Source organism: Oxyura jamaicensis, chromosome 26, assembly GCF_011077185.1.
Source record: "Oxyura jamaicensis isolate SHBP4307 breed ruddy duck chromosome 26, BPBGC_Ojam_1.0, whole genome shotgun sequence".
Lineage (NCBI taxonomy): Eukaryota > Metazoa > Chordata > Aves > Anseriformes > Anatidae > Oxyura > Oxyura jamaicensis.
This window is the reverse complement of record NC_048918.1, coordinates 485,752-509,315: the sequence shown is the minus strand read 5'-3', so window position 1 is coordinate 509,315 and position 23,564 is coordinate 485,752. Positions and strand designations below refer to the sequence as shown.

Below are 23,564 nucleotides of genomic sequence, written 5' to 3'. Positions count from 1 at the left end.
GGGGGGGGGCCGGCCGCAGGCTCCGGGGGCCCGCTCCCGGCACCGGCGGCTGCGTGGGGGAGGCTCGGGGCCGTGCCGCCGGGGGCCCGGTGCCGGCCGCGAGGTGCTCGGCGCCGCACGGCTCCGCGCAGCCGGGGCCCGAGGTCCCCGTGGGGCTGCGGCTGGAAGCGGAGCGGGCGCAGGGTGCCCGAAGGCGCCCGGTCCCCGGGGGACGGCCCCGCGGCGGGGCTGCTGCCGGGCTGGGGCCGGGGGCTGTGCCGGTGCCCGGCTCCCTTTATCCGGGCCGTGCGCGGAGCCCGGAGGAAGGAGAGGAGCAACGTGGAGCTGGGATCTGCCTCCCGCAGGGGCGGCCCGGCGCAGCTGAAGCTCAGGGTTGTTTTTTCCTTTGCTGTTGACTTCCACGAGGCTGGGAAGTTACCAGCGCGCGGCTGTGGGCAGCTGGGCTGGGAGGAAGAGCGAGCTGTGACTCCTGAAGCATCCTGCAGGGCCGAAATACACGTAGGAAAAAGAAACGCCCCGTGTGCCTGGGGGGGACCATCCCAGCGTCCTGAGAGGCAAGGTTTGCTCGTTCCACGGGCTGCGGGGTATTTTTATTTCCCGAATTTCCTGCTGTACACACAGGCTCCTTGCAGCTGTCCGACTGTGCGGCTGCTGCGGCCTCTCCCAGCTGGGTGCTGATACAAAATGCCCTGAGCAGCACGAGGCAGTGGGGGCTGATAACATCAGCAGCCAGCGAGATCTTGGGGAGCGTGTGATGCAGCTGAGGTCAAGGAACAGAATGCTTCGGGCCACTGTTCTCCTTGCCTGGCTAGTTCCTGCGAATAGAGCTCGGTAATGGTGGAGGCGTTGGCAGGACGATAAAAGGACGGACGGGAGAATTGCCCTCCTGAGATAAGGCACCGACTGCCTCCAGCTCAAGGCGTTTTCAGGTGCCTTCAGAGCAGGATCCCAATTAAACCATGGAGATGCCTTCCAGTTTTAATGCAAGTCAAAGCTGCTCGTGGCAGTTCTCAGTGCGGCCTGCGAAGAAGAGGGCTGAGATGATTTACCTGCGCCAAGGTGGGGGATGTCCTGCGTGGCCTCCAGGTTTTTGGGCTCCTTGGGCTTGGGGCTGCGGCTGGCACCGGCTGCTTGGAGGTGGGGAGGGTGGGACTGTGGCCAAGCCAAGCACAGGCTCGGTCTCCTCTGCGTGACCTGCTGCTGAAGGGGTTTTCAAAGAGGGGCCTTGGCTTGTGCTGGAGTTTGGGCAGTGCCAGCGTGCAGCGGGAGGGCTGGTGTGAGCCTGCCCACGTTGCCGTCCCCAGCTTGAGGCCCCTCTAGGACTGAGGGGAGGATCTCGGGCGCAGCTGGAGCCGCGTCGGCCCCGTGGATGCTGAGCAGTTTGTGTCTCCCTTGCCTTTGGTAACGCTGCCCCGGGCACCGGCGCGAGCCTGAGCAGCGCAGCACACCAGGGGATCACTGACGTATTTTTTCCCCTCTTGTCATTGACTTGTTTAAGGTGAAAAAGTAAAGCAGCAGGAGGTAAGAGATTAAAAGATTAAATATGATCAACTCTGGATTTAAGCCGGAGCCGCAGCAGTAGAGGTGTACAGAGCTGTAGCCTCATGCAGAAATGCGGCTGGTTTTCCTCCAAGATCTGGCGTTGCCTGGCTCCACTGAAACTCCTTTTTCTCTACTGTTTCTGGGAAATTGGTCTGTCAGCAAAATAACACCAGCTTCGGTCAGAGCGAGGCGGTTCCTTGGTGGGGAGGGGTTTAAAGGCAGAGGTGAGTGATGCTGAGCCTTGTACTTTCTCCAGCGTGCGCCTTGGTGTTGCAGGGGGAGGTTGGGGACGCCGAGGCTTGTGTCTTGCCCAGGTTAAGTGAAAACGGGCATGGGGATAAAGGAGAGCCGAAGGGTAGGGTGTGCTCTGCCAGAGCTCCGTGCGTGCCGGGGCATCCGCCCTGGGGACCTGCAGGTGCCCTTGGCAGCAGTTTTCTTTCCCAGTCTGCATCAGCTGCTCGGCGGAGCCTCTGCCGTGCTGCGCTGCGGGTGCCCTTGAGCCTGGGGGGTGCGGCGCTGTCCTTGGGGACTGGTGGCAGAGCAGGGGATGGCTCTGTGAGCCCTGTCCCTGTCTGCCTCTTCACCTGATCCGTGCCGTGTCCTTGTCGCCTGGGCTCGGCTGCCCGCACAGGCTGCGCGCCCTTTGCGTGCCTCCCTCCCGTGCGAGTACAGCCCGAGGACAGCCCGCTCCTTCACAGCCGGGTGCGGGCGGGCAGCCGCTGTCCCTCTCTGCAGACAGAGCTGCTTATTCATGCAGCTGGAGCATGAAATGGGCCGCGGCCTCGGACTTGCCCTCGGGGAGGTGAGAGCAGCCCTACACCCCAGGAGCCGGGGGCTCGGTGCGGCGTCCCTGCGGATGCCGGCACCGGAGGAGCCCTGTGGAGGCTGCGCGGCAGGGGATGCCAACGCACAGCGCTGCAGCTTTGCAGTGGTGCTGAGCCGGAGCCGCGTGGGGGTGGCAGGCGGTGGGAGCCGGGGACGGAGCTGTGAGTGCCTGCAGTGCCCTGGCAGGGCTGGCCGCCATCCCCCGAGCATCCTCTCTGCTGTGGCTTTTTGAGGTCGCCTGCGGAGCTGCTGTCCCGCTGTTGAGCTCCGTCTGACCTTGCTGCAGTCCACTTTCTCTGCAGCCCCTTCCCGGGGTTTTCTGCCCCGTTTCTCTCGGTCCTGACTTGTCTCTGTTCCCTGCTGTCCTGCTGGGGCCGGGTGCTAACAAATTCACCTTCCCCCTCGGTGTGCTGGGGCGACAGGGCTGCCTGTGTGTGTACTGGCACAGCTCCTGGAGTCACTCGTTTTTCCTCTTTAATTTTATCCCTTATAAATCCTTGTCTGCCTCTGTGAGCTCGTCCACGGCTCTGGCCACCACCTCCTTTGCTGGCTGTGTAACCAGACGTTGGCTTCCTTGCCCAAACCATCTGCTCTTCTGGTTTCTCACCACCTTCTCCCAGCGGATTTTCCTTCCCACTCTGAGATGCCCAGGCTGGGGGGCTGCAGGAGGGCTGCTGCTCCGCAGAGACCAGCGCGGTGGGTCTGGCCTTTCTCAGGGTGTGGGGGAACAGCAGACGCGCTGCTGGGTTAGGGGGCTTGGGGCTGACCTGGCTGGACCCCTGGCGAGTGCAAGCCCTGTGGGTGTCAGGAGCTGAGATGATTTACTTGGCGGTGGCTTGGGGCTGGGAGCAGGCAGGTCGCTGGTGGTGCTTTATTAAATGACAGGATCTTTAATTATTTCTGGTAGAAGTTGCTCTTTGGGTCCTTTTCATCGCTCTGACTTTTGGGAGAGTCTCAGTGATGTATGTCGGGGAGGCCTCTGCTTGTGACCCAGCGCTTCTGCAGGGTCAGGAAGTGCTTAATTAATTAATGCTGAACTGAAGAGCAGGAAGAGAGGAGGCTTTCTGGGCTGACACAAACCATCTTCAAAGCGTTGTGTCAGGGTGAAGCACCTGAAGCGTCTCAAAACAGACAAGTTTGGCTCGTCTGTTCTCCTCCTCCTGCGACGCGTGAGGTGGGTTGGTTCCGCGCTGCTGGAGGTGGAAGAGGAGGTGCGTGTCCCTCCCCAGCAACACCCAGAAGCAGCTCCTGTCCCCTGGCGGTGCGGGCGGCGAATGTGCGGGCATCGGGGCCGCGTGCCTGAATGGCACTGGGTCTCCTGGCCCCGCTGGGAGCCTCCTTCCCTTCCCTCTGCACCCCGGGAGGCCTGCTGGCGGCAGGAGGGTGCTGTTTGCCTCTGGCCTCTCCCCAGGCGCGCAGTTGCCTACGCCGGTACTTTCTTTGGGACCCCGTCCATTTTCGCTGCCCAGCCCGCGCAGATGCCGGAGCCTGCTCTCGTGCTCCCTGCTGGGCCTGGGGTCTTGCCCTGGAAAGCAGCTCCTTGAGGGCAGCCTGGAGGTGCCCCCTGCAGAACAGCAGCCGGCTCAGCGCAGGGCTGTGAGCTGAGGACCCTGCCCACGTTGTTCCTCTCAGGAGCCAGCAGGTTCCTTGTCCCAGGTGTTTGAGCAGTGCTTAGTCAAAGAGATTGGCTCCTATCTGGCCGGGCCCTTTATCATCAGGAGTTTCCTGCGGGCAGCGCTGCTGTTTGCAGAGGGCTTTGCTGCGCTTCCTGCTCAGCCCCTGCACTGGGGCTGCTTATCTGGGAGCTCCGACCCGCGGCCACCCGGCCGCTCGCGGTGATGTTGGAGGCGGCTGGCGCCGAGCCCCTGCCGCTCCCACGGAGCGCGGGACGCAGAGGACCTCGTGCCAGTGCTGCAGCAGCACGTGGCCTCCCCTGCCCGAGGAGCAGGGGTGGCGGGTTGGTTCCACCAGGGGGGCTCGGGGGAGCCCCGCAGAGCGAGGTGGCTGAGGACCGTGGCGGCAGGGAGCCCCCCGTCAGGACGCTGGAGCCGTTCGTGCCTCGGGGAGGCCGCCCTGGTTGCCCCGTCACGTTGGGCTGCTTGAGCTGTGAATTTTAATTGCGCTCGGGGATCAATACGGTGGCCTTGGTAACGAGCTTATTGCTGCTGCAGAATCTGTTTACTTCAGGCTGGTGACAGCCAAAGAACTTTGGTGGCCGAGGACGCGATGTTCCCGCAAGTCAAACAGGGCGCGTTGTAATCCGGGGGAGGCTCCCCAGCCCGTGGCTGCTCCTTGGCTGCTCCTTGGCTGCTCCTGGAGCCTGCTGGCAGGGCCCGCGGGTGCTGCTCGGCCGGGCTTTGGGTGGCTGCTGCTTTACGAGCAGGGTGCGGGCGCAGGGAACGGCTCCTTCCAGCCTCTGCAGGGAGAGGGAAGGCAGGTGGCGTGGAAAGGAGGCTCCTCGGGGCTTTGCCTCATGGAGACTTCGAGTTTGGGTTCCCGCCTTCCTGATGGCCTGCGGTGCGAGGTTCAACCTGTGCCTGCTGTGTTCTCTCTTCTCCTTCACCTCCCTGCAGGGAGCCCCGAATATTACACAGCTTTGCACCACGGGGAGAGGCTTGTGTGCAACCTGGGCAACTTCTGGAGTGAGAACATCTGGCTTGGAGCTGTCTCCAAGGAGACACGAGGACATGGCAGAGCTCGTTCGTACGTTTCCATCTGCATGGCTGTATTTCCCGGCTCCCCGGGATGTGCTGCGGATGGGCCGCCGCTGTTTTGTGCCATCCTGCCAGGCGTTTTTCCCTAGAGCTCTAAAGCGGCCAGCCGCCCGCGTGGGGCTGTTGGCCCTCCACCTGCCTGCCCGACACCCAGCACGGTGACTCTGGTTAATGGCACTACGAACTGCCTGCACCGGCGGTTGGCCACGGGTGCGCAGCGGGGGCGTTGCTGCAGATGCACTGCCAGGCGGTAAGGCTGATGTCTTTACACCCATCGCAGCCAGCTCTGGGCGAGAAGCCCGCTGAAGACTTCTCCCAGGCTGTGCTTTCCGTTTCCAGGCCTTGCCGTCCCCTGCTGGGGGGATGTGTGAGCTAACGAGCTGACCCAGCAAGCAGAGCAGGTTGCTTTCTGCGCTGCAGGAGGCGATGCTTGCCTGCCCGGTAGCCACAGCCCCACGCTGGTGCTGCTTTCCTGGGGTTAACCTCTGAAACACCGTGGGCGTTCACCGCCCTTGAAGACTGCGGGTATCGGACCTGTGCAGCTCCTGCTCCGCAGGACAGATCCCTCTGCGCTCCCGCCTCGATCCTTTGCCTCGATTCCTGGAGTCCAAGGCCCAGCCTTATCTGCCGGGAGGGCTCTCGGCTCCTGCGGCAGGGAGCGCACCTTTGGCCTCAAGGCGTTTATAAGGCAGCAATTACTCCCAGTTACTCTTTAACAGTCGGACACTTAAAATCACATTTACTTTATTTAATCCCGTGCTCTGTTTGTTTTTCCCTTAACCAGCAGTCACAGTGATTCCCGTGATGGCTGAAATCTTGCGGCAGTTTCCAGCCTGTTAACCTTTGGAATGGGCCCATTTTGTTCCTGGTGTTTCTTTCCTACCGAGCACTGGGTCTCGTGTGAAAGTTCTTAATTTTCCTCTTGTACTCATGGAAACTTTTTTTTTTTTTCTTTCCCCAGTGCTTTGCCCAGCCAGCCCCCGCCTGCCAGTGGAGGATGGAGGCTGGTTTTAGGGCTTGGCTGGCTTCCTCGCCAGGACCTCAGTGCCCTTTATTTCCTTGTCGGGAACGGTGTGAAGGTTTCCAGAGGTCTGGCTGCGGTCCCTGCTCAGGGAGTTGGCTCTGCCTTGCCGGTAGAAAAACCTGCCCCAGGAGCCCTCCGGGAGCCAAAGGCACAGATTGGGGTGGCACTGAGCGTGGCGACGATCCCTCTTGGGTCTGCAAAGTCGAGCGGCGCCCCTGGGTGTTGAATCTGCCCGGCAGCTCGTTGTGTCAGCGCGCTGAAGCGCTTTGAGGTGTCCTCTAAGGTTTGGGCTGGGGAGCTGCCGCGTCCCCGAGGAGCTGAGGGTGAAGTCCTCCGGTTGTGGAGGCCGTGCCTGGAGCCGGAGCAGGTCCTGCTCGTGCACACGATGCCTGCAGCCCGTGCCGTGCCCCTGCCTGCTCTGCCTTGGTGCTCTGCCAGGTGTGGGGAGGTTGGGAAGACGCCGGCGTTGATGCGGGGCTGTTCCCTCCGGTGTCCCTGGCGGGCTGTGTGGGCAGCAGGCGGTGATGGCTGAAGCCCTGGGCATTGCTAACACCCCCCCGCCTGGGTCTGCCCTGCCTCCTGCTCTGGCTGGGTGCCTCTTGCTGCTGAACTGATTCGAGCTGGTGGTCTGGTCCTGCCGTGAGCTCGGCCACAGCCTCCTGCGGACTCGTGCTGTCCCTTGCTTGCTAGCCTTGCGCTGGCTCGCTGGGCCAGAGCTGGGAGGAGGTGAAATGGGCTGCTGGTATGCATCGTGGAGCCCTTCTGAAAGGTTCCACTTGCTGGAGGTTTGGGGCAAGGGATGGTGAGAGGTTGAGGTGGGAGCTGCTTGCTGTGGCTCGCTGGCCCTGATGTCCCCACCTGAGCGCCTGCTTCTTCCTCTTTCCTTCAGTCCTTGCAGGATGCTGCAGACTAGAAATGCCCTCGGGGGCTGCGTAACCCTCACGGGGCAGGAGCCTGAAAACACCCGTAGCTGCCTTAATGCTTTCTACCCCAAAACCACACGTGTCCCGTCGGGTCCTGAGCAGGATCCATGTCCCTGCGTGCTGGGGGCTGCGGCCAGCCCACGGTGGGTCCATGCCCCTTGTCTAGACGCTGCCATCCTTCGGGAGGCCGCGGGAAGGGGGCTGGGCTAACCCAGCAAGTAGGGCAGAGTGGGTCTGAGGACAGCGGCAGCGCTGCCTGCTCGGGGCCGCTGCCAGCGATTGTGGCAGGAGGCTGCGGGTCGCTCCGGGGAGGGCTCTTTGCTCCCCATTAGGACGTTTTGGTCCTCTCCAGACCCCGTGGTTGCAGGAGCGGAGCCCAGAAGAGTGCTGTCCCCTCTCTGGGGAGGTGGCCCAGGCAAACCTGCTGCTCTGCTCTTCTTATTGACCTAGAAAAGAAGAAAAGCCTCATGCTGTTTTGTTTTTTTTTCCTCCTCTCCCTGTTGGCTGCTGTGTGGCTGAAGAGACCTCAGCCCCTGGGGTGCTTTTTCCCTTCCTTCCTGCTGCATTGACTGAACGGGATGACTTGCTTCTGAAAATAAGTGAATTTAAACAATTGCTGTTTAGAAATGTCCAGGCTCACCAGCATGGTAGGACTCGGCTCTGCATGCGAAAACAGTCGCTGCTTCCCTGGGGGAAACCGTGCAGGGGGAATGGACTCTGCAGACAACGAAGCCTCGGCAGTAGCCTGGGTGTTTGAAGCTTCCCATCTCCAAGCCTGCAGAACTCAAAAAGCTGCTGATGAAGGCTGTGTGCCCTAGCAGCAGCTGAGCCTGAGTGGTTTTGGGTGGTTTGCTGCTTCTTTCTCATCTTGTTGGAGCTCAGAGCCTGTTCTTGTCCCCATTGTGCTACTGCAGGGCAGAAGTGGCAGTTGGGCACCTTCCTGTCCCAGTGTGGCTGCGCCATCGCTCACCTCGTCCCTAAGGGGAGGGGAAAAAAGGGGTAACGCCGGTGGCTTCCTTCCCTGGGGTATGGTGGGAGCCTGGCACGTGTCTGTTCCCTGGGGAGCCTGTGCCTGGGAGAACCGGGTCAGCGCCTGGCCCGGGGCTGGCCTGGAGCTGGCTGATGCCCTGAGGACACGGGGACAGGCCGCTCGTTGGAGCTGACTTTTGGCTTTGCAGCGGTTTCGGGAAGCACTGGGCAGTGCAGCCAGGCGAGGTGGCTGGAGTTTGCCTCGGGGTGCCTGGCACCTCTCCGGGCCTCCCTTGGGGTGCAGTCCTGCACCGCTGAGGGGGGTGCTGCCTCCCCACCTGCCCCGCCAAGCCGGAGGGGTCCCTGCCCCCGCAAACAAGCGGCCACTGCAGGGAGTCGTCGGTCGGCGTGCGAGCGGGTACGGATGTGCCAGGTTTCGCAGGGGGAGAAAAGTACTTCAGCCTCGGGGTGGGGGGACTGAGAGCTGGCAGCAATCAGCACTGCTGGGCGGAAATTTGGCCAACTGGTGTCGGATCCTACAGGGCTTCTCCCCAAAACCCCTCTGTACCCAGCGAGGAGCTTGGCGCAGGGCTTGGTGCCCACCGGGACCCCGTTCCCATCTCCTGCTGCCCAGCCTGAGCGGGGAGGCGATGCTGACCTGCCCTGGAAAGCACACAGGCTCTGCTCTGGGGCATCCTGTGCAGAGAAATCAGAGCAATGTTGTTTTGTCTCCTTGGTCGTGAATTGCTGGGCCGAAAAATATTTTCCTTGCTCTCAGCCATTGTGCTCCACCCGCCTGGAAAAGCCGCTTCCAGCAGGACGGAGGCTGGGCCGCGTGCCCCCTGCAGCCGGCGCCAAGCCCCTCGCTCCTGCTCCCCTCCTGCCCCTGCCAGCCCGGCGCTGTGCAGCTGCCTCCGCAGCCCCCAGCCGTTTGTTCAAACTCCTGCGACAGCCACGGGATTAGGAGATTTTCTCCTTTGCTGTAATGCAGCTAGAGAGTCTGGCACGTGGAAGGTAACGCGCTTCACCTGACCGCAGCGCCCGCTGTCCCCCCCCCCGTCTGCCTCGCGGCGGGTGTCCGAGGCTGCGCTAATTTGCTGTGCTTGGAGGGGGTCTGATGTGCAAATTGTGCCTTAGAGCTGGGGGCTGCTTGCGAGGTTTGGTGATAATTTTAGACAGGGCAGATTTTGTTAAGCTGCAGAGTTGAGATGAGCCCTGGTAAAGCCACGGCGGGGATTACTGTGGTTAATTCAGCGCTTGGTTTCCTTCGCAGTGATTTTTATTCCTCCCTGGATTCTGACCCTGGATCCAGAACCGCGCGCTTCCCCTAAAGCGGGGCTGTGCCCTGGAGCTGGCTCAGCGCCCGCGGCCAGTCCCTGAGGAGCGACCGGAGTCTGAAGGGGACGGCGGCACGCGGTGCCAGGTAGATCTCGCCTGCCGTGGCGGCGCGGGCACAGCACTTCCACGTCCATCCCCACCCTCCTTCCCGCCGTGGCCCAAATGAGCTTTCCCCCAAGAAGCCGTCCAGGCCATGCAGATGCTGTGCCGGCCTGGGGCTCCGAAGTCCTGGGCACCGTAAGCAGGGACAGATGTGAGCCTGGGTTATCAGCTGGTTTTTTTCCTTTACCTCTGAGGTTCCCACCTTTCCTGGAAATGTTTCTCTGAGATGGAGAAAATTCCTCAGCTGACACTTTAAGCTGTTCTGATGCCAGCAGCTGTTTTATGGGGCGTTTACACCCTCTGGTTTGACGGGCTGCCAGAGGAAGAGTTGGGAAGGACAGGGTGGAAATCTTGCTGTGCTGATGTTGCTGCTCTGTTTTCCCCCTGGAAATGCCCACCAGCAATTTGCTGATGCAGAGCTGACGCGGGCCTTTCTCCGGCTCTCCAGTGGAAGACTGACCCAAGCGACAGGCGTTGGACAGAGCCCAGCAATGCCATTCCTTGGTCGGGGACCTGCCCACCAGCTCCAGCCCCGAGGACACTGCTGCTACCTGCCCGAGGCCGCTTGCGGGAAGTGTTCCGTTCCTCTTATCTCCTGGCATCCTGCAGTTAGGATGCCCTCAGGTTCCTCCCTCTGCGCTGAACAGCCTAAAAGGATTGCAAAACCAAGCCTGCAAGTTCCATTTAGCGTTCTTTTTCCTTCCACTAATGCAAATCCATGCAGTTTGTGTCTGAATCACACGGCGCCTGCCGGGAAGGCTGGTCTGGGCAGCAGATGCCAGGCTGTTACGTACCCAGTGCAGAGGAGCTGCCTGAGAACCTTTTAGCAGCAGCACCCTCAGAAATGCCTGGGATGCTTGCCTGGGAGCGCTGACGGACTTGGCCTGCGGAAAGGGTGCCTTCAGGCTGTCCCTGGAGGAGACGCTGGGTTTGCGTCCTTCACCCGCGTGTCCTCCTGCCAGCTTGGACTGTGCAGTGGGCTTCGCGTCCCTGCTTCCCCTCCTGAGCAGAAGCCCAGTGCTGCTTCTGGCTCCTCAGCTGGCTTGCTCCAGAAGCTGTCTCCATTTTACAGCCCAAACAGCCGTAACGGCGCAGCAGCCGCCCCGTCTCAGGCTCTGCAGATTCTTCCTTTCTGGGACAGATGGTCTCAACTAAATGGCTTCATTCTTCTCCCCATGAAGACTGTTTGCCGCATCAAAGCTTTTGGGGAGCTTTTGGGGTTATTGTGACATGGAAAACCCCTCCTCGAGGCCACTGTGGCTTGTCTCTTTCCATCATCTCGGTCTCTTCAGGACTCTTCTCGAGGTCTCCTGGGTCTGTGGGGATGCTTTGTGAATCCCACTCCCTGGGGTGATGTTTCATCCCTGTGAAGTGGCAAAAAGAAATCCTGCAGCAACACGATCAGAGGGAAGAGACCGCACTGGGGAGCTTGGTCAGCAGGGTGGGGGTCTCCTGCCTGGCAGCGTGCCGGGGAGGGGGCGTCAGGCTCTATTCCTAATTCCCTTTAATCTCCGCTGTCTCTCTTGCAGAAGCAGCAATAGGGCTGTTGCTGCCTGATCGCACGGCGCGTCAGCAGCAGCAGAGCAGTTTGGGGCTGTTTTTCCCCTGCTTTTCTCCAGCTGTAGGTGCTGGAGCCTCGAGCTGCCTCTGGCAGAGCTGGGAGGGAAGGGTGGCTGATTTAGGGCTTCTTTTACAATGGAAACAGCCGTAACACAGAGGAGATTGAAAGTCAGTGCAATGTCAACTGCTTTTTGTTGAAATGTTCTCTCGTTGAGTTTTCCCCCTGCTCTCAGTGTTGCTTTTGGAAGGCCGTGCCGTGTCTTTAACCTGCGCGATGCCCTGCGCCTGGGTAGGAGCCCAGAAGCACCAGGGATCTACGTTTCTGCTGGGACCACCCCAGCTTTCTTGCTGCTGCTGCTCTTTTGGGCAGGATCGGGTGGATCTGGCTGGGGCAGGGGCTGCTGGAGCCTGGGCTCCTCTGAGCTGCGTGGGGACCTCTGCCTGCCCAGCACACGTCCGGAGGGTTGCACGGTACTTGTGTTGTGTGGGCAGTCAGACCGTTCCTGGAGGAGCGTTGTGAGCCAGAGCAGGGCTGCAGGGGATGTTTCCAGGCCTGCCGGGTGCTTTTTGTTTTTTTTCATTAACCTCAGGTGTTAGGTGTCAAATTGGCTTTAGCCTTCTGGTGGCAGATGACTGGGCTGAGGAGGTTCAATTCTGGGCATCTGTTCATAGCCACGGATTTGCTCCTTGATCCATTTGGTACTGCTCACCTCTGTGTCTCGAGCAGTCGGGGTGCACTGAAGGCAGCCCTGGGCCCATACGGCCTGGGTGATGGCACGCCGTGAGGAGCGCCTGCTGACTTGCACTTCTCTTCCTTTGCACGCCTCAGCAAATCCAGTTTGCAGATGACATGCAGGAGTTCACCAAGTTCCCGACCAAGACTGGCCGCCGGTCCCTGTCCCGTTCCATCTCGCAGTCTTCCACAGACAGCTACAGCTCCGGTAGGTTCTGGGCTCCTCGTGCTGCTCGTACCAGGTGCCGGGATGCTCCGTGCTGCTCGGTGGTACTCAGACGTGGAGGGGATGATTCTCAGGCTTTCTGAAGTTCAGACATTGTTTTTTTTTTTTTTTTTTTTTTTTTTTTTTCTTTCCTTTTCTCTTGGTCTTTCTCTGGCAATTTTTTTTTCCCCCCACGTGCTGAGCACTGAGTTTTGTAGAAATCCAGCCTGGTGCAGAGCTGTCCCCCTGGCAGTGCCCTGTGCTCTGGGCAGATCTCAGTACAGTGAGACTGGGTACACGCAGCGTGAGGAAGTCTCTTAGTGAGCTCCAGAAGATGTTGGGGAAGGGGTTATACCATTTGATTGCCTCTTCTCTGGCTATTAGACTTCATCCATATTGCACAAGGTTGGGATTTAACTCACCTGCCTTTGAGAGGTTTGTTTTGGTAAGCCAGCCTTATTCACTCTCATAGTTACACTTCAGTGCATCACTTAGCTCTGGGTTGTTTTAGAGAATGAGACTGCAAAATCCCTTGGGGGCATTGGCTCTCCTTGTGAAGTTTGTAGTTTGAGCCATGAGCACGTGTGCGCATGAAAGCCGGGGAGCCAAACGGAACAGGAACCGGCCCAAAGGGTGGGATGGACGGAGGTCCCCAGACGGCCAGGACCCGGGGTGACATGCGCTCCTCTGTTGGCTTTAGCTGCCTCCTACACAGACAGCTCTGACGATGAGGTGTCCCCCCGTGAGAAGCAGCAAACCAACTCCAAAGGCAGCAGCAATTTCTGTGTGAAGAACATCAAGCAGGCAGAGTTTGGACGCCGGGAGATCGAGATCGCCGAGCAGGGTAAGGGAGTGTGGTGTGCGAGGGGTCTGTGGGGCTTGTGGCCAGGTCCTGTGCCCACCGGGGGCAGGAACTGAGCCGAGGTGATTGCCAAAATCCTCATTATGGCCTTGGACAGCTTGACTGCACTGTCTCCTCCCCCCAAATCAGCAGATGATGTGGAGAAGAGCTAGACACCGTAGCAAGCATTAACAGTGTGTTGCATCCATCTTCTAACGACAGCAAGGGCTCTTGTAGGGTTTAATGTCCTGGTGGCTTTGGATGGGAAACCTCAATGGGCAAGGATCTTGCAACGCCTTTGGAAACACTAAAACCGACTGCCCCAACCCCCTCCCTTGGGGCTTGCGGGAAGCCGAGTTACCATTTCCAGCAGGGCTGATTGGGTAACTTTGCTTTCAGGCTCCTTTTAGACACATGCTACAAAGCCAGAGAAGGGGAAGACAATACAGGCACATTTAGAGCGGCTCTTTTGAGATGTGGCAGCACCATTTATGTCTTCTTTATGTGCTTCTCCTCGGTGTCGTTCTGCTGCAAGGCTGGGGCACGTTGGTTACCTGCCATGGGCAGTGCCTCCCCTGCACCCTCTGTATGTGGCTGGGAGGATGCTGTGTCCTGAACGGCTCCGTCAAATGACGGGCGATGCTCATGTCTTGATGGCAGTTTGGACAGAGCAGCCAGACCAGGGATGGGGAGTTCCTCCAGAGGAAGCCGTCATTAAAACCCCTCTTCCTTTTGCAGACATGTCTGCTCTGATTTCACTCAGGAAGCGAGCTCAAGGGGAGAAGCCTTTGGCTGGAGCTAAAATTGTAGGCTGTACACACATTACAGCACAGACCGCGGTGAGTGGCTGCTTGTCTGGGGCTTCTGGGGTGGGAGAGGCCAGCTTTTCCCTGGAGAGGAAAGTTTCTGAAGTCTCCTAGCCTTGGGGAATTGGTGGAGGCACCTTCACCTTTCTGGTCACTCCTCAGAGAGGTTCGGCTGCCTGCATTTTCCCAGGGCGATGTTTGCTGAAGCCGGTCCTTGGTCAGTTCCTGGCTGCCCGTAGCACGAGGCTGTGCTCGGGCTGTGCTGGTGCTGTGGCTCACCCCGCTGTCTCACAGGTGCTGATCGAGACGCTGTGTGCGCTGGGAGCGCAGTGCCGCTGGTCTGCCTGTAACATCTATTCCACCCAGAACGAGGTGGCGGCCGCCTTGGCAGAAGCAGGTGGGTAGAGCTGAGCCTGGGTGAGCGGAGCCCCTTCCAGTCCCTCTCCTGGCTCTGTAGCCGTGTTCTAGGAAAGGGTTGGACCAAATATCTCTTAGGGAGGGATAAGCAGGTCTGCTCTTGGTGTGGGCTGGGATTTCATCCCTGCGTGGCCCTCCTGTCTGTGGCTTTCCCAAGCTGGCCAAGCAGAAGAGAGCTCTGCCAAACTCAGCGGGTGCCAAGGATACTCCTCTTTCTCCTTCTAGGTGTTGCTGTGTTTGCCTGGAAAGGGGAGTCAGAGGATGACTTCTGGTGGTGCATTGACCGCTGTGTTAACGTAGAAGGCTGGCAGGCCAACATGGTAATGAGCCTTCTTCCAGCCCTTCCTCTGTGGAGCGGTCACTGGGGGCTCCTCACCCTTCCCTTCCTGGGGCTGTTCCTAGGAGCGTGCTGGGGCTGCCTGGGCACCTGCTGGTGTTGCAAAGGCCTTCGAGGCCCTGCTAAAGCGGGCGCCCTGCAGAACGGCAGCTGGAGCTGGGCTGGGGGCCACCGTGAGGGTCACGGGAGCTGTGGAGGCAGTGCCCACAGTTGTGTAGCCCGATGGCAGGGAGCATGTCCTGCCACAGCTGCCAGTGAGTTGAGGAATCACAGGACCCCTTTCCCCCAAGGGGCAGCCCCATGGGAGCTGCCCCAGCTGCTGCTGTCTTGACACAGATCCCATCTGCAGGGGTCTTTGAGGGAGAGCTTTCCCTTGCTGAGAGCCAGTGATGCCCCTCGCTGCCTTGGCTTGGGGTCATGCGAGAGCATGTGGCACAGGGCTGTGACAGCTCCTGTAGCCTTTCCTCTCGGCTGTTTGCTTTTGGAGCATGAATGTTCTGTCTTCCTTCTAATCTCAGACTGTTTAGTTAGTGCTGTCTGTGGTCGTGTTTCCAGGCTGCAGAACAATAGCAGGGGCAGAAAACCCTGCTAGGGTTCATCAGCTCCACACAGTGGGTAAGAAATCCTCCCTTCCAGAGGAGACTCTGAATCACTGGCATCTCGGAGAACCCGGTAGTCCTGGTCCCCAGTCTTCTGCCCAAATAGCCTTCCATCAGTGCCTGGAGATGCTTTCCATCTCTGTCCCCATCCTGTCCCCTGCGAGTGCTGTTCTGGTGGACAGACTGACGGCCCCGTGCTCTTACTTGCCTGTTCCGTAGATTCTGGATGATGGTGGGGACCTGACCCATTGGGTTTATAAGAAGTACCCCAACATATTCAAGAAGATTCGAGGGATTGTGGAGGAGAGTGTGACTGGTGTGCACAGGTAGGAGGTTTGGGAAGGCTGACCTGAAGATCCCTTATCCAGTTGCTGCTCTCTGCTCTGACCTGGCTCTGCTCTTCCAGGCTGTACCAGCTCTCCAAGGCCGGGAAGCTCTGTGTCCCAGCCATGAACGTGAATGACTCCGTCACCAAACAGAAATTTGACAACCTGTATTGCTGCCGGGAATCCATCCTGGATGGGTGAGTCCATCTCTTCTCCCCATCCCCACTTCAACTCCTAACGGTGGATTTGGCTCTGGTTGCTCTCGAGTGGAGATTGTGCTCTTTGCTGCTTCGCCCTCGCTGTGTGTTTGCAGGATCTGGTTTTGGGGCCCCTTGCTGTCAGTGGTGTGCGCCTGACTAATCCCAACACAGGTCTCTCTCTGTCCCCCAGCCTGAAGAGGACCACAGATGTGATGTTTGGAGGAAAGCAAGTGGTGGTTTGTGGCTATGGGGAGGTGAGTTTCATAAGCTGTGAGTCAGCCTCTTGCCCAGCCATCCTTCCCCCAAGCTGTCTCCTGCTCCTTCCCTGCTCAAAGGCCACTCACTCACCTTTGCTTGATATAGGCGATCAGATCGGGTGAGCCATTACGGGGGAAATCTTGCTAGAGCCTACTGGGAGGCTGGAGAACAAGCATCAGATTTCCCAGCTTGCCTGTAGATTAGCTGGGCTGTAAATACGACGGCTGCTGGGAACGCTGGCCTGACTTAGAACTGCCCACGGGTGCACCCATCTGCTGTCCCTGGACCACGTTCAGCATCCAGCCTGGCTGTCGCTCTGCCTGTGACAGAGGAGGTGGAGGGGCAGGCTGCATCTTGCTGGTCGATAATGTTCTGGCGGGGGGAATCATACCGCAAACTTGTAAATGAGTCTGCCCTGGAAGAGCACGGAGCCAGGAGCTGACACCTTCCCTCCATCTGTGCGTTGTCTGTGTGGGTGTTTATCTTCCTGCGCTGCGAAAGGCCTGGCAGTAGCTGCAACTGCTCTTCCCGGCAGGAACATGCTTACTAATTTATTTAGACAGCAGTGGAACCCAGCTCTGCTTGACCAAGAGGTTGTGCTGGCGCTTGCCCAGGCCCTCTCGGGTGCTGCGTGCTTCTCTAGCCGTGTGTTGTGCTGGGAGCTGTCATCTCTGGGGCCTGTCCTGAGTTTTACTAGATTTCTGCACATCAGGGGAGCCCCTCCACCCTCAGTGGCTTTCCCTTTGGATGTGGATTGGAGTCCCAGTTTGTCCTTTCTGGCTATTTTCAGTAACTGAGGTTGGAGCTGGGTGGTAAGTGAGGGTGTCTCTGGAGACGTTCCTTACCCAGCAGCACTGAGCTGGCCCCAAACCAGGGCTGAGCATGGGCATGTGGACACCAGCCAGGTGCTCGCGTGGGTAAGTGGCATGGAGAACAGGGCTTTGCTGGGATGTCCTGCGTAATTCTGTAGTGGAGAGAGAGGGCTAGAGTTGGAGATGCTGTTAGAGGAGCTCTGCTCTCCCACGTGCTGATGTGGGAAGCATGGGAAGGAGGGTTTGTCCCCCCCATCAGTGCAGAACAGCTCTGAATGTCAAAGAGGCCCTTTGGGTTAGGGGCAGCTGTGGGGCGTACACGCTAATCCATGCTGTGCTCCTGGGAGCGTGGTGCTTTTGGAAGCTGCTGGTGGCTGTGCTGGGGGGCAGGTGGCCACCAACAGGGAGCTGGGCACATGGTACCCAGCAAGCGGGGCTTCTGCCTTGCTGAGCTGCTCCTGGCGTCAGGCAGGTGGGCAGCTGTGGTGTTGCCCAGCCTGGGATGTGCTCGGGCTGTTTTGGGGAAGGGATTTCAGCGCTCGGTGTGTCCTGCATTTGGTTTCACGCTGGTGCTTTGCCTCTGCAGGTCGGCAAGGGATGCTGTGCTGCTCTGAAAGCCCTGGGAGCGATCGTCTACGTCACGGAGATTGACCCCATCTGTGCTCTCCAAGCCTGGTGAGATGTTAAATGCTGCTTGTGAGCATCTCTTCCTCTGCTCTCTGGCCTCCTTTAAGCTCTGACAGAGGCTAAACAGGGCCAGGAGAATCTGTGGCTGATCCCAGAGAGTCTTTTTGGGGTGTGATGGGGAAGTACTGGGGCAGTTTCAGGACTGGTTCAGTGGTGGGACATGAGCTGCTAGGCACCTGCCTAGCTGGCTTGGGAAGACTGCTTAAGGGTTCCTGGGGGGCTGACAGTGTTTCATACATCCTGCAGCTCTTACAGCATTTGTGAGAGCAGGTTTGATGCCAGATCCTTGGCACAGCCCTTCCATCTGGCATCTCTGGGGGTGTGGGAAGGTAGCCTGGCTGCTGTTGTGAGTGATTCAGAGCTGCTCTAGCAATGTCTGGGCACCTACCCGGGCAACCTGCTGCAGGGAACCTGCTTTGGCAGGGGGTTGGACCCGATGATCTCTTGAGGTCCCTTCCAACCCCTACAATTCCGTGTGTGATAGCACTGAGACCCCTCCTGGCCTAAGGCAGAGAGGGACCAGGCTTCTCCTCCTTATGTGGTTCATTTATCTCTCTTTTTTGCCAGCATGGATGGGTTTCGTGTGGTGAAGCTGAGTGAAGTAATCCGTCAGGTCGACGTCGTCATCACCTGCACAGGTAGGGATGGAGAAGGTCCTGGGTGAGCCTTGAAGCAGGCGGAGAAGGAGCAGTCGTTCCCAGCAGGGGTCTCAAGGGCTCTGGGGCTGTTGGGGGTGGAGGACAGTTTGTTGCCACGTGTTGCTGATTCTACACCAGCAATAGCTACTCTGTGGGGAGAGCTTTTCCTCTTAACCCCCAGTTTGCTGCTGGTCGTGGTCTTCCCCAGCCCCTGGGATGAGGAACATCAGAGTTCAAAGATATTTGGGGCACTCCAGTACCTGGAGAATTCATGGGACCAAAGACCAGCATTCAGCATGTGTTTTTCTGCGGCCAGCCAGGAGGGTGCTCGTCCTGGCTGGGGTTCCCTTGATGTTGTCCCAAGCTGGGCTTCTCAGACCCAAGTGCAGGGAAGGAGAAATTTGAGGGTTCGTATTGCCATTGCCTTGGGTCCGTCTGTGCCCTGCTACAGGAAACAAGAATGTTGTGACCAGAGAACACCTGGATCGGATGAAAAACAGCTGCATTGTGTGCAACATGGGCCACTCCAACACGGAAATCGATGTGGTGAGTGTGCCTACTGGCTGCGTCTGCCCTGTGGTCTTCCCACGGTGACTCCAGCCTCTTCCTCCTGCCCCTGCAGACCAGCCTCCGGACCCCCGAGCTGACCTGGGAGCGCGTCCGCTCACAAGTGGACCACGTCATCTGGCCGGACGGGAAGCGGGTGGTGCTGCTGGCCGAGGTGTGCTGAGCGCTGTGCCGTGACTTTGCTTTGGGCATCGGCCTGGAAATCACTGCGGGTCGGAGTTAGAAACAGATTTAACAGGATGGAAAGGTGCTGGGATCCTTGGAACCTAGGAGGAGGTTCAGAGCACAGGACGGGGTTAACTGATTTTTGTTTTCCTTGAGGCAAGGGAGGTACTGTGTACCGCATGCAGCCATAGAGTATCTGGTTCATTCTTTTGAGCCAGGAGCCATTTCTGTCTGCCAAGCACCGTCTGCATCTGGCTTTGACAGGGTTTCCCATGCAGCAAACTCCCTGGGTGTCTCCTCTTGCCACTCAAGCTCTCCTGGCACTAGGAGGGGCTCCCTGTTTTTAGGGACTGCAAAATCTCCCTGCACCAAAGCTGAGGGGTAGGGTGGAAACTAAGAGTCTGAACAGCCTGGCCATGTGCGTGGCCCTTGAATCATTGTCCTGTGGTTGTCCCCTGGCCCAGGGAGGGGGTAGAGGTGAGTCCTATCTCAGCTGATTCAGTTTGCCTTGGAGGCAAGTTCAGCTCTCGGCACCCTTCTGTCTCCTAGGGCCGTCTTCTCAACCTGAGCTGCTCCACAGTTCCCACCTTTGTCCTCTCCATCACGGCCACCACTCAGGTCTGTACGCTGTGGGGCTGGGGGTGCAAGCAGTGGCGGGTGCCCTGAGGGTCTTGTAGGAGCCTCGGGGTGGGGGCGGTCTGGAAGAAGCTGGGAACCTGCAGCGCTTGGGATCGCGCTGGCGCCACAGATGTGGCAGCCACCACCTCTTGGCTGGAACGTGGTTGACGATGGCGCGAGCTGACTGCTTTGGTTACAGCTGGGAGGTAACTTGTACGTGAGTCAGGCTTTGTTCTGGCAAAGTTCCATTTGTGCCATAAGCAACTGGAGAGCTCCCTGAGCACAGGTTTAAGCTTACTTCTAAGCAGGGCTTTGTTTTGTCTTTGGACTTCTGCTCCCTATATGACAACAACAAAAACACGTAACTGGAGTGAGTTTTGGAGGTCTGGGAGTCGGTGGTTAGAATGCTCTTGAGCATCATCACCGTCTCAGCTGGGCGGACACGGCTCGTGTCCTGCACTGTTTGCCCTGACTCCACCTTTCCAAAGAAAACGATGATAGAACTTGGCTCTGCTCGGTGATCTGTGCTCCGTGCTGGCCGCGTGAGCAGCGTGGTGCCGCGGGCAGCCAAGGCCAGCGCAGCCGTTAGTCTGCAAGTGGGGGGGGAAATCGCGGGGCTGCAGACACGGGGGGGGGACCGACACTGGGCAAAGATCAGCGCTGTGATCAAGGGGATCGTGCTAATTGTGGGGGATCTTCTTTTCCTCACGCTTGTCTGTGTAAAGTGGTGGGGACAGGGGCTGTGTGTCGGACCTCGTTCTCAGCTGCATGAACCGGCCCTCAGGAAGACGCGGTTTTGTTTCTGCCAAAGGAGAGGCTGTGGTTTGTGGAGCAATGCCGCCAGCTTAAAATGAGCAATCCCTTTATTTCCATGCGAGGCGGCAGCCGTACGGTTTAAGGGAGTTACAGCTGCTCCCCTTCCCTTCATCCTTCTGTTCTGGTTTTCCCTGGGGCATTAAGCCCCGTGCTGCAAGCAGGCTGGGTGGCATCTCACCTCTGACCTCTCTGGTCCTCCCCTGGTGGTGGCAGGACCCTGGGCAGGGAGGCACCCTTGGTAGAAGGACCTCCTTCAGGGCATTTGGGGAATGGTCACCCCCCCGTCAGGCTTCCAAACCCGTATCTCCACTGCTGGGAGCTTTATGCTGGTTGCAGGTGTTCAGTGCTGCCTGGCTGGGGCTGTCCCTGACTGTCCCCGATCTGTCCCCTGTGATCTCTGCAGGCTCTGGCTCTGATCGAGCTTTACAATGCTCCCGAGGGCCGCTACAAGCAGGACGTGTACCTGCTGCCGAAGAAGATGGGTGAGTGAAGAAACTGCTGCGTCCAGAGCTGCTTTATGTGCTGACGTGTCCCCTGACTGATGGGGGGCAGCGGTTTTGGGTGTGAGGAGAAATTCAGATCTGGGTGGGACAAATCTTCCATCGGAGGAGTTCAGGGAAGCGGCAGCAATCAGCAGCCTTGAAACACCCGCACCTTGTTCTCTTTATTTTCTGTAATGTTCTGTGGTGTGCCAGGTGTCCCTCATCCTGCAGGCTTCCTGCTCGGAGGCTTTCCTGTGCCTTTTGGTGCAGGTCCTGCCCTGCTCGGCACCGGGGCTCGGGCTCAGCTCTGCCTCTGGGTTGCCTCATGGTGAATTTGCGGTACTAAAGGGCAAGGACAGCCTAGCTAGGCTCTGCGTGTACTCCCCTGCCCTGCTGCGGTGTGATGAATCCGCTTCCCTCTCCTGCCTCCCAGATGAGTACGTTGCCAGCTTGCACCTGCCTTCGTTTGATGCCCACCTGACGGAACTGACGGATGATCAGGCAAAATACCTGGGACTCAACAAAAACGGGCCTTTCAAGCCCAACTACTACAGGTCAGTGCTGGCTGGGTGCTGCTGGGGACATCGCCTTCCACTGGGAGCTCTGGGAGCCCTTTGCAGATGAGAGCTGTGTCCCCGGGTGCTCATGGCCTCACTGTCACCTCCCTTCTCTTCTAGATACTGATGGACCATACCTATGAAGGACCAGACCACACAAGGCAACATTAGAGAGATTATTTTTAAAAATCATTTTATTTTGGCCTTTTTTTTTAAAAAAAAACCGACAAAGAAACCTGTTTTTACATTTATCAGTGTGATTTTAAGGTCACCTATTTTTTTTCCTCCTGAGTTTCACCCTTTTATGTGATCACATCTCTGTCTGATCTTGGCAGACAACCTGGGATTTGCTTCCTGCTTTGATGTGGCTGAAGCCGCTGGTGGCTCCCAGCCCTGGTTCCCTTTCCTGGTGTGCGAAGGGCAATTAATTCCTGCAGTGGTGTTTTTTTGACCTTTCCAGCCCATGTTAGTCTCGTCCAGGATATCGGCAGATATGGAGATGCTGTTCTACCTTAACTTACATTTTCTTTCTTTGTGTGGATTATCTGCAACTTCTAAATTGCCTTAAAGAGCCCAGTTTTAGCTGCTAGATCTGTGCTCCTAGCTCTGCCTGGGAGCAGAGTGGCGCCTGCTGGCCACCTCGTGAATAGGTGACTGTCCCCACCCGGCCAGGGTCCCTGTGCAGAGGTGGCCACTGGCCTGGGTTTGGCTGGCTGGGTACGGGGAGCTCACTGTTCCAGGGTGCTAATCTGAATTTGGACGGGGTCACTCACCCAGCGTTATCCTCATCTCTCCTAGTGTTTTTTTTTTTTTTTTTTTTTTTTTTTTTTTTTTTTCCTCTTTCTCCTTTTTGATTCTTAAAAAGATGTTTTAAAGAGGGGAGAAGCACTGGGGATGCGTCTGGCTGCAGAGTTTGGGCACTTGCTGCATCAGCGCGGCTCCATCTCCCAGCAAGAAGTATGGGTGGTTTTTAAGGGTGTCTGGGTTTTTCTGGGGGGCATTTCACTTTTGTTTCGAGATGGATGCACAGATGAACCCCCCCCCCCCGTCCCAGCCTGGGCTGTCTGCACCCTGGGCCCCTGCACAAAGCCCTGGGTCCCCCTTTGCTGCCCCATCCCTCGAGCTGGGCTTTCTCAGCTGCCTCCCCTGCCGTCTCACAGTGTTTCAGCTGCTCTCATTGCCTCCTTCTTTCCTTCCTCATCCTTGCTGGTGACAAATATTTCTCTTTTCCATCTCTTGCAGCTAGCCCCAAGACAGGGAAAAGTCCTTGCAACCCAGTGAGGTTTCTCTTAGCTTTTTTTCCTCCCCCATTGCCTCTTTCTTCGCCTGGCGAAGGCCAGAGCCCCGCGGGAAGGACCCCAGCCCTGGGTTCACTGTTCCCCTGCTGCCTGGGCGGCCTGCATTGCCCGGTACACAGGCACGAGCTGCTGTGGTACCCAGGGGAGGGCTGCCATGGGCGCCCTGTCCCCAGGCACTGGGGCTGCTGTTTCAGTGCTGGGTGGTGGGTGCTGCTGATTGCGGAGGGTGCTCTCTTCTCCTGGTGGGGACTGGAGGATGATGTGACCGTGGGTGGTGTGGCTTTGATCACCCTCTCGTCCCCGCCTTCTTTGATTATCCCTCTGCTGGGCCGCGCTTGCCCCCCAGGTATGTGTGGAGCCCTCTGCTGTCCCTCAGCCTTCGCAGGGGACTCGGGGTTGGGTCTCGGGGGGCCTGGGCCGGGCTCCCTGCCCTGGGAGCGCAGCGTCCCCCCTGTGCCACCCCTGCCGGCCTTGGGGCTCCGGCTCTCTCTAAGCCATGTTGTGCGGGGCGGCGGCAGCGTCGGGCTGGGAGGGAGAGGTTTATTTTGTATATGAATGATTTTTAATGAATGCAATATTAATCCTTGCAGATGAGCAATAAATCATTAAAGTCTAATTAAACTATTAGGAAAACGAAAGCACTCCTCCTGTGGGCCGTTTGTTTGAAGAGCACTCGACTGCACCCCGTGGGGGCCCCGGGGCTTGCAGCTGAGCCCCGTGCGGGGCAGCGGCTGCGCCCGGCGCCAGCTCTGGGCCTGCTTTGGCCCTGCCCAGACCCTGGGAGCTCCTCCAGCGCCCTGCGATTGGGGCCTGAGCCTCCCCGACCCCTCTGAGGGGGGCTTTCATCTCCCCCAAGCCCCTCTTGGCCCTGTGAGGGGCCGAGAGTCCCACGGGGCCGCTCTGTGGGCAGCTCGTCCCCCTCTAACTGGGGCCGGAGCCCCCCCCCCAGGCCCCTCGGCTGGAGGCTTCGCGGCCCCCCTCGCTTCGGGGTCCGTGCCCAGCACTGCCCGGTTCTTGCCACTCCCAACATGGCGGCCTCGAGCTGTCGAACGGAAGCGCCGCTCCCAGCATGGCTGCGGGCCGTGCCGGGGCCACGGAGGCCGTGCCACACCTAACGTGGCGGCTCGGGGGCGGAGCTCGGTGCCGGCCGCCTACCGCACCGGACGCGGCCGCCGGGGGCGGGCGACGCCGAGCGGTGACGCGGC

The 23,564-nt window shown here is 58.8% G+C and overlaps 1 protein-coding gene across 3 annotated transcripts in view; it reads left to right on the top strand.

The window, feature by feature from the left end:
- The window catches only part of AHCYL1 (adenosylhomocysteinase like 1), a 33,306-nt gene extending 11,462 nt beyond the window's left edge, over positions 1-21,844 (top strand). Inside the window, exons 1-18 of one of the 3 annotated variants that reach the window (XM_035346846.1) lie at positions 195-200; positions 3,574-3,578; positions 11,827-11,938; positions 12,636-12,779; positions 13,515-13,615; positions 13,877-13,979; positions 14,225-14,319; positions 15,155-15,261; positions 15,342-15,458; positions 15,652-15,715; positions 17,118-17,206; positions 17,786-17,856; positions 18,308-18,402; positions 18,479-18,577; positions 19,138-19,206; positions 20,426-20,504; positions 20,938-21,058; positions 21,182-21,844. In XM_035346846.1, the coding sequence (XP_035202737.1) occupies positions 11,848-11,938; positions 12,636-12,779; positions 13,515-13,615; positions 13,877-13,979; positions 14,225-14,319; positions 15,155-15,261; positions 15,342-15,458; positions 15,652-15,715; positions 17,118-17,206; positions 17,786-17,856; positions 18,308-18,402; positions 18,479-18,577; positions 19,138-19,206; positions 20,426-20,504; positions 20,938-21,058; positions 21,182-21,188 (1,452 nt within the window). In that variant the 5' untranslated portion in view covers positions 195-200; positions 3,574-3,578; positions 11,827-11,847 and the 3' untranslated portion in view covers positions 21,189-21,844. Of the gene's footprint in view, positions 1-194; positions 201-1,272; positions 1,522-3,573; positions 3,579-11,826; positions 11,939-12,635; positions 12,780-13,514; positions 13,616-13,876; positions 13,980-14,224; positions 14,320-15,154; positions 15,262-15,341; positions 15,459-15,651; positions 15,716-17,117; positions 17,207-17,785; positions 17,857-18,307; positions 18,403-18,478; positions 18,578-19,137; positions 19,207-20,425; positions 20,505-20,937; positions 21,059-21,181 lie in introns of those variants that run through there. The other 2 variants (XM_035346847.1, XM_035346845.1) reach the window with 2 other exon arrangements.
- Positions 21,845-23,564: the final 1,720 nt, after the last annotated feature.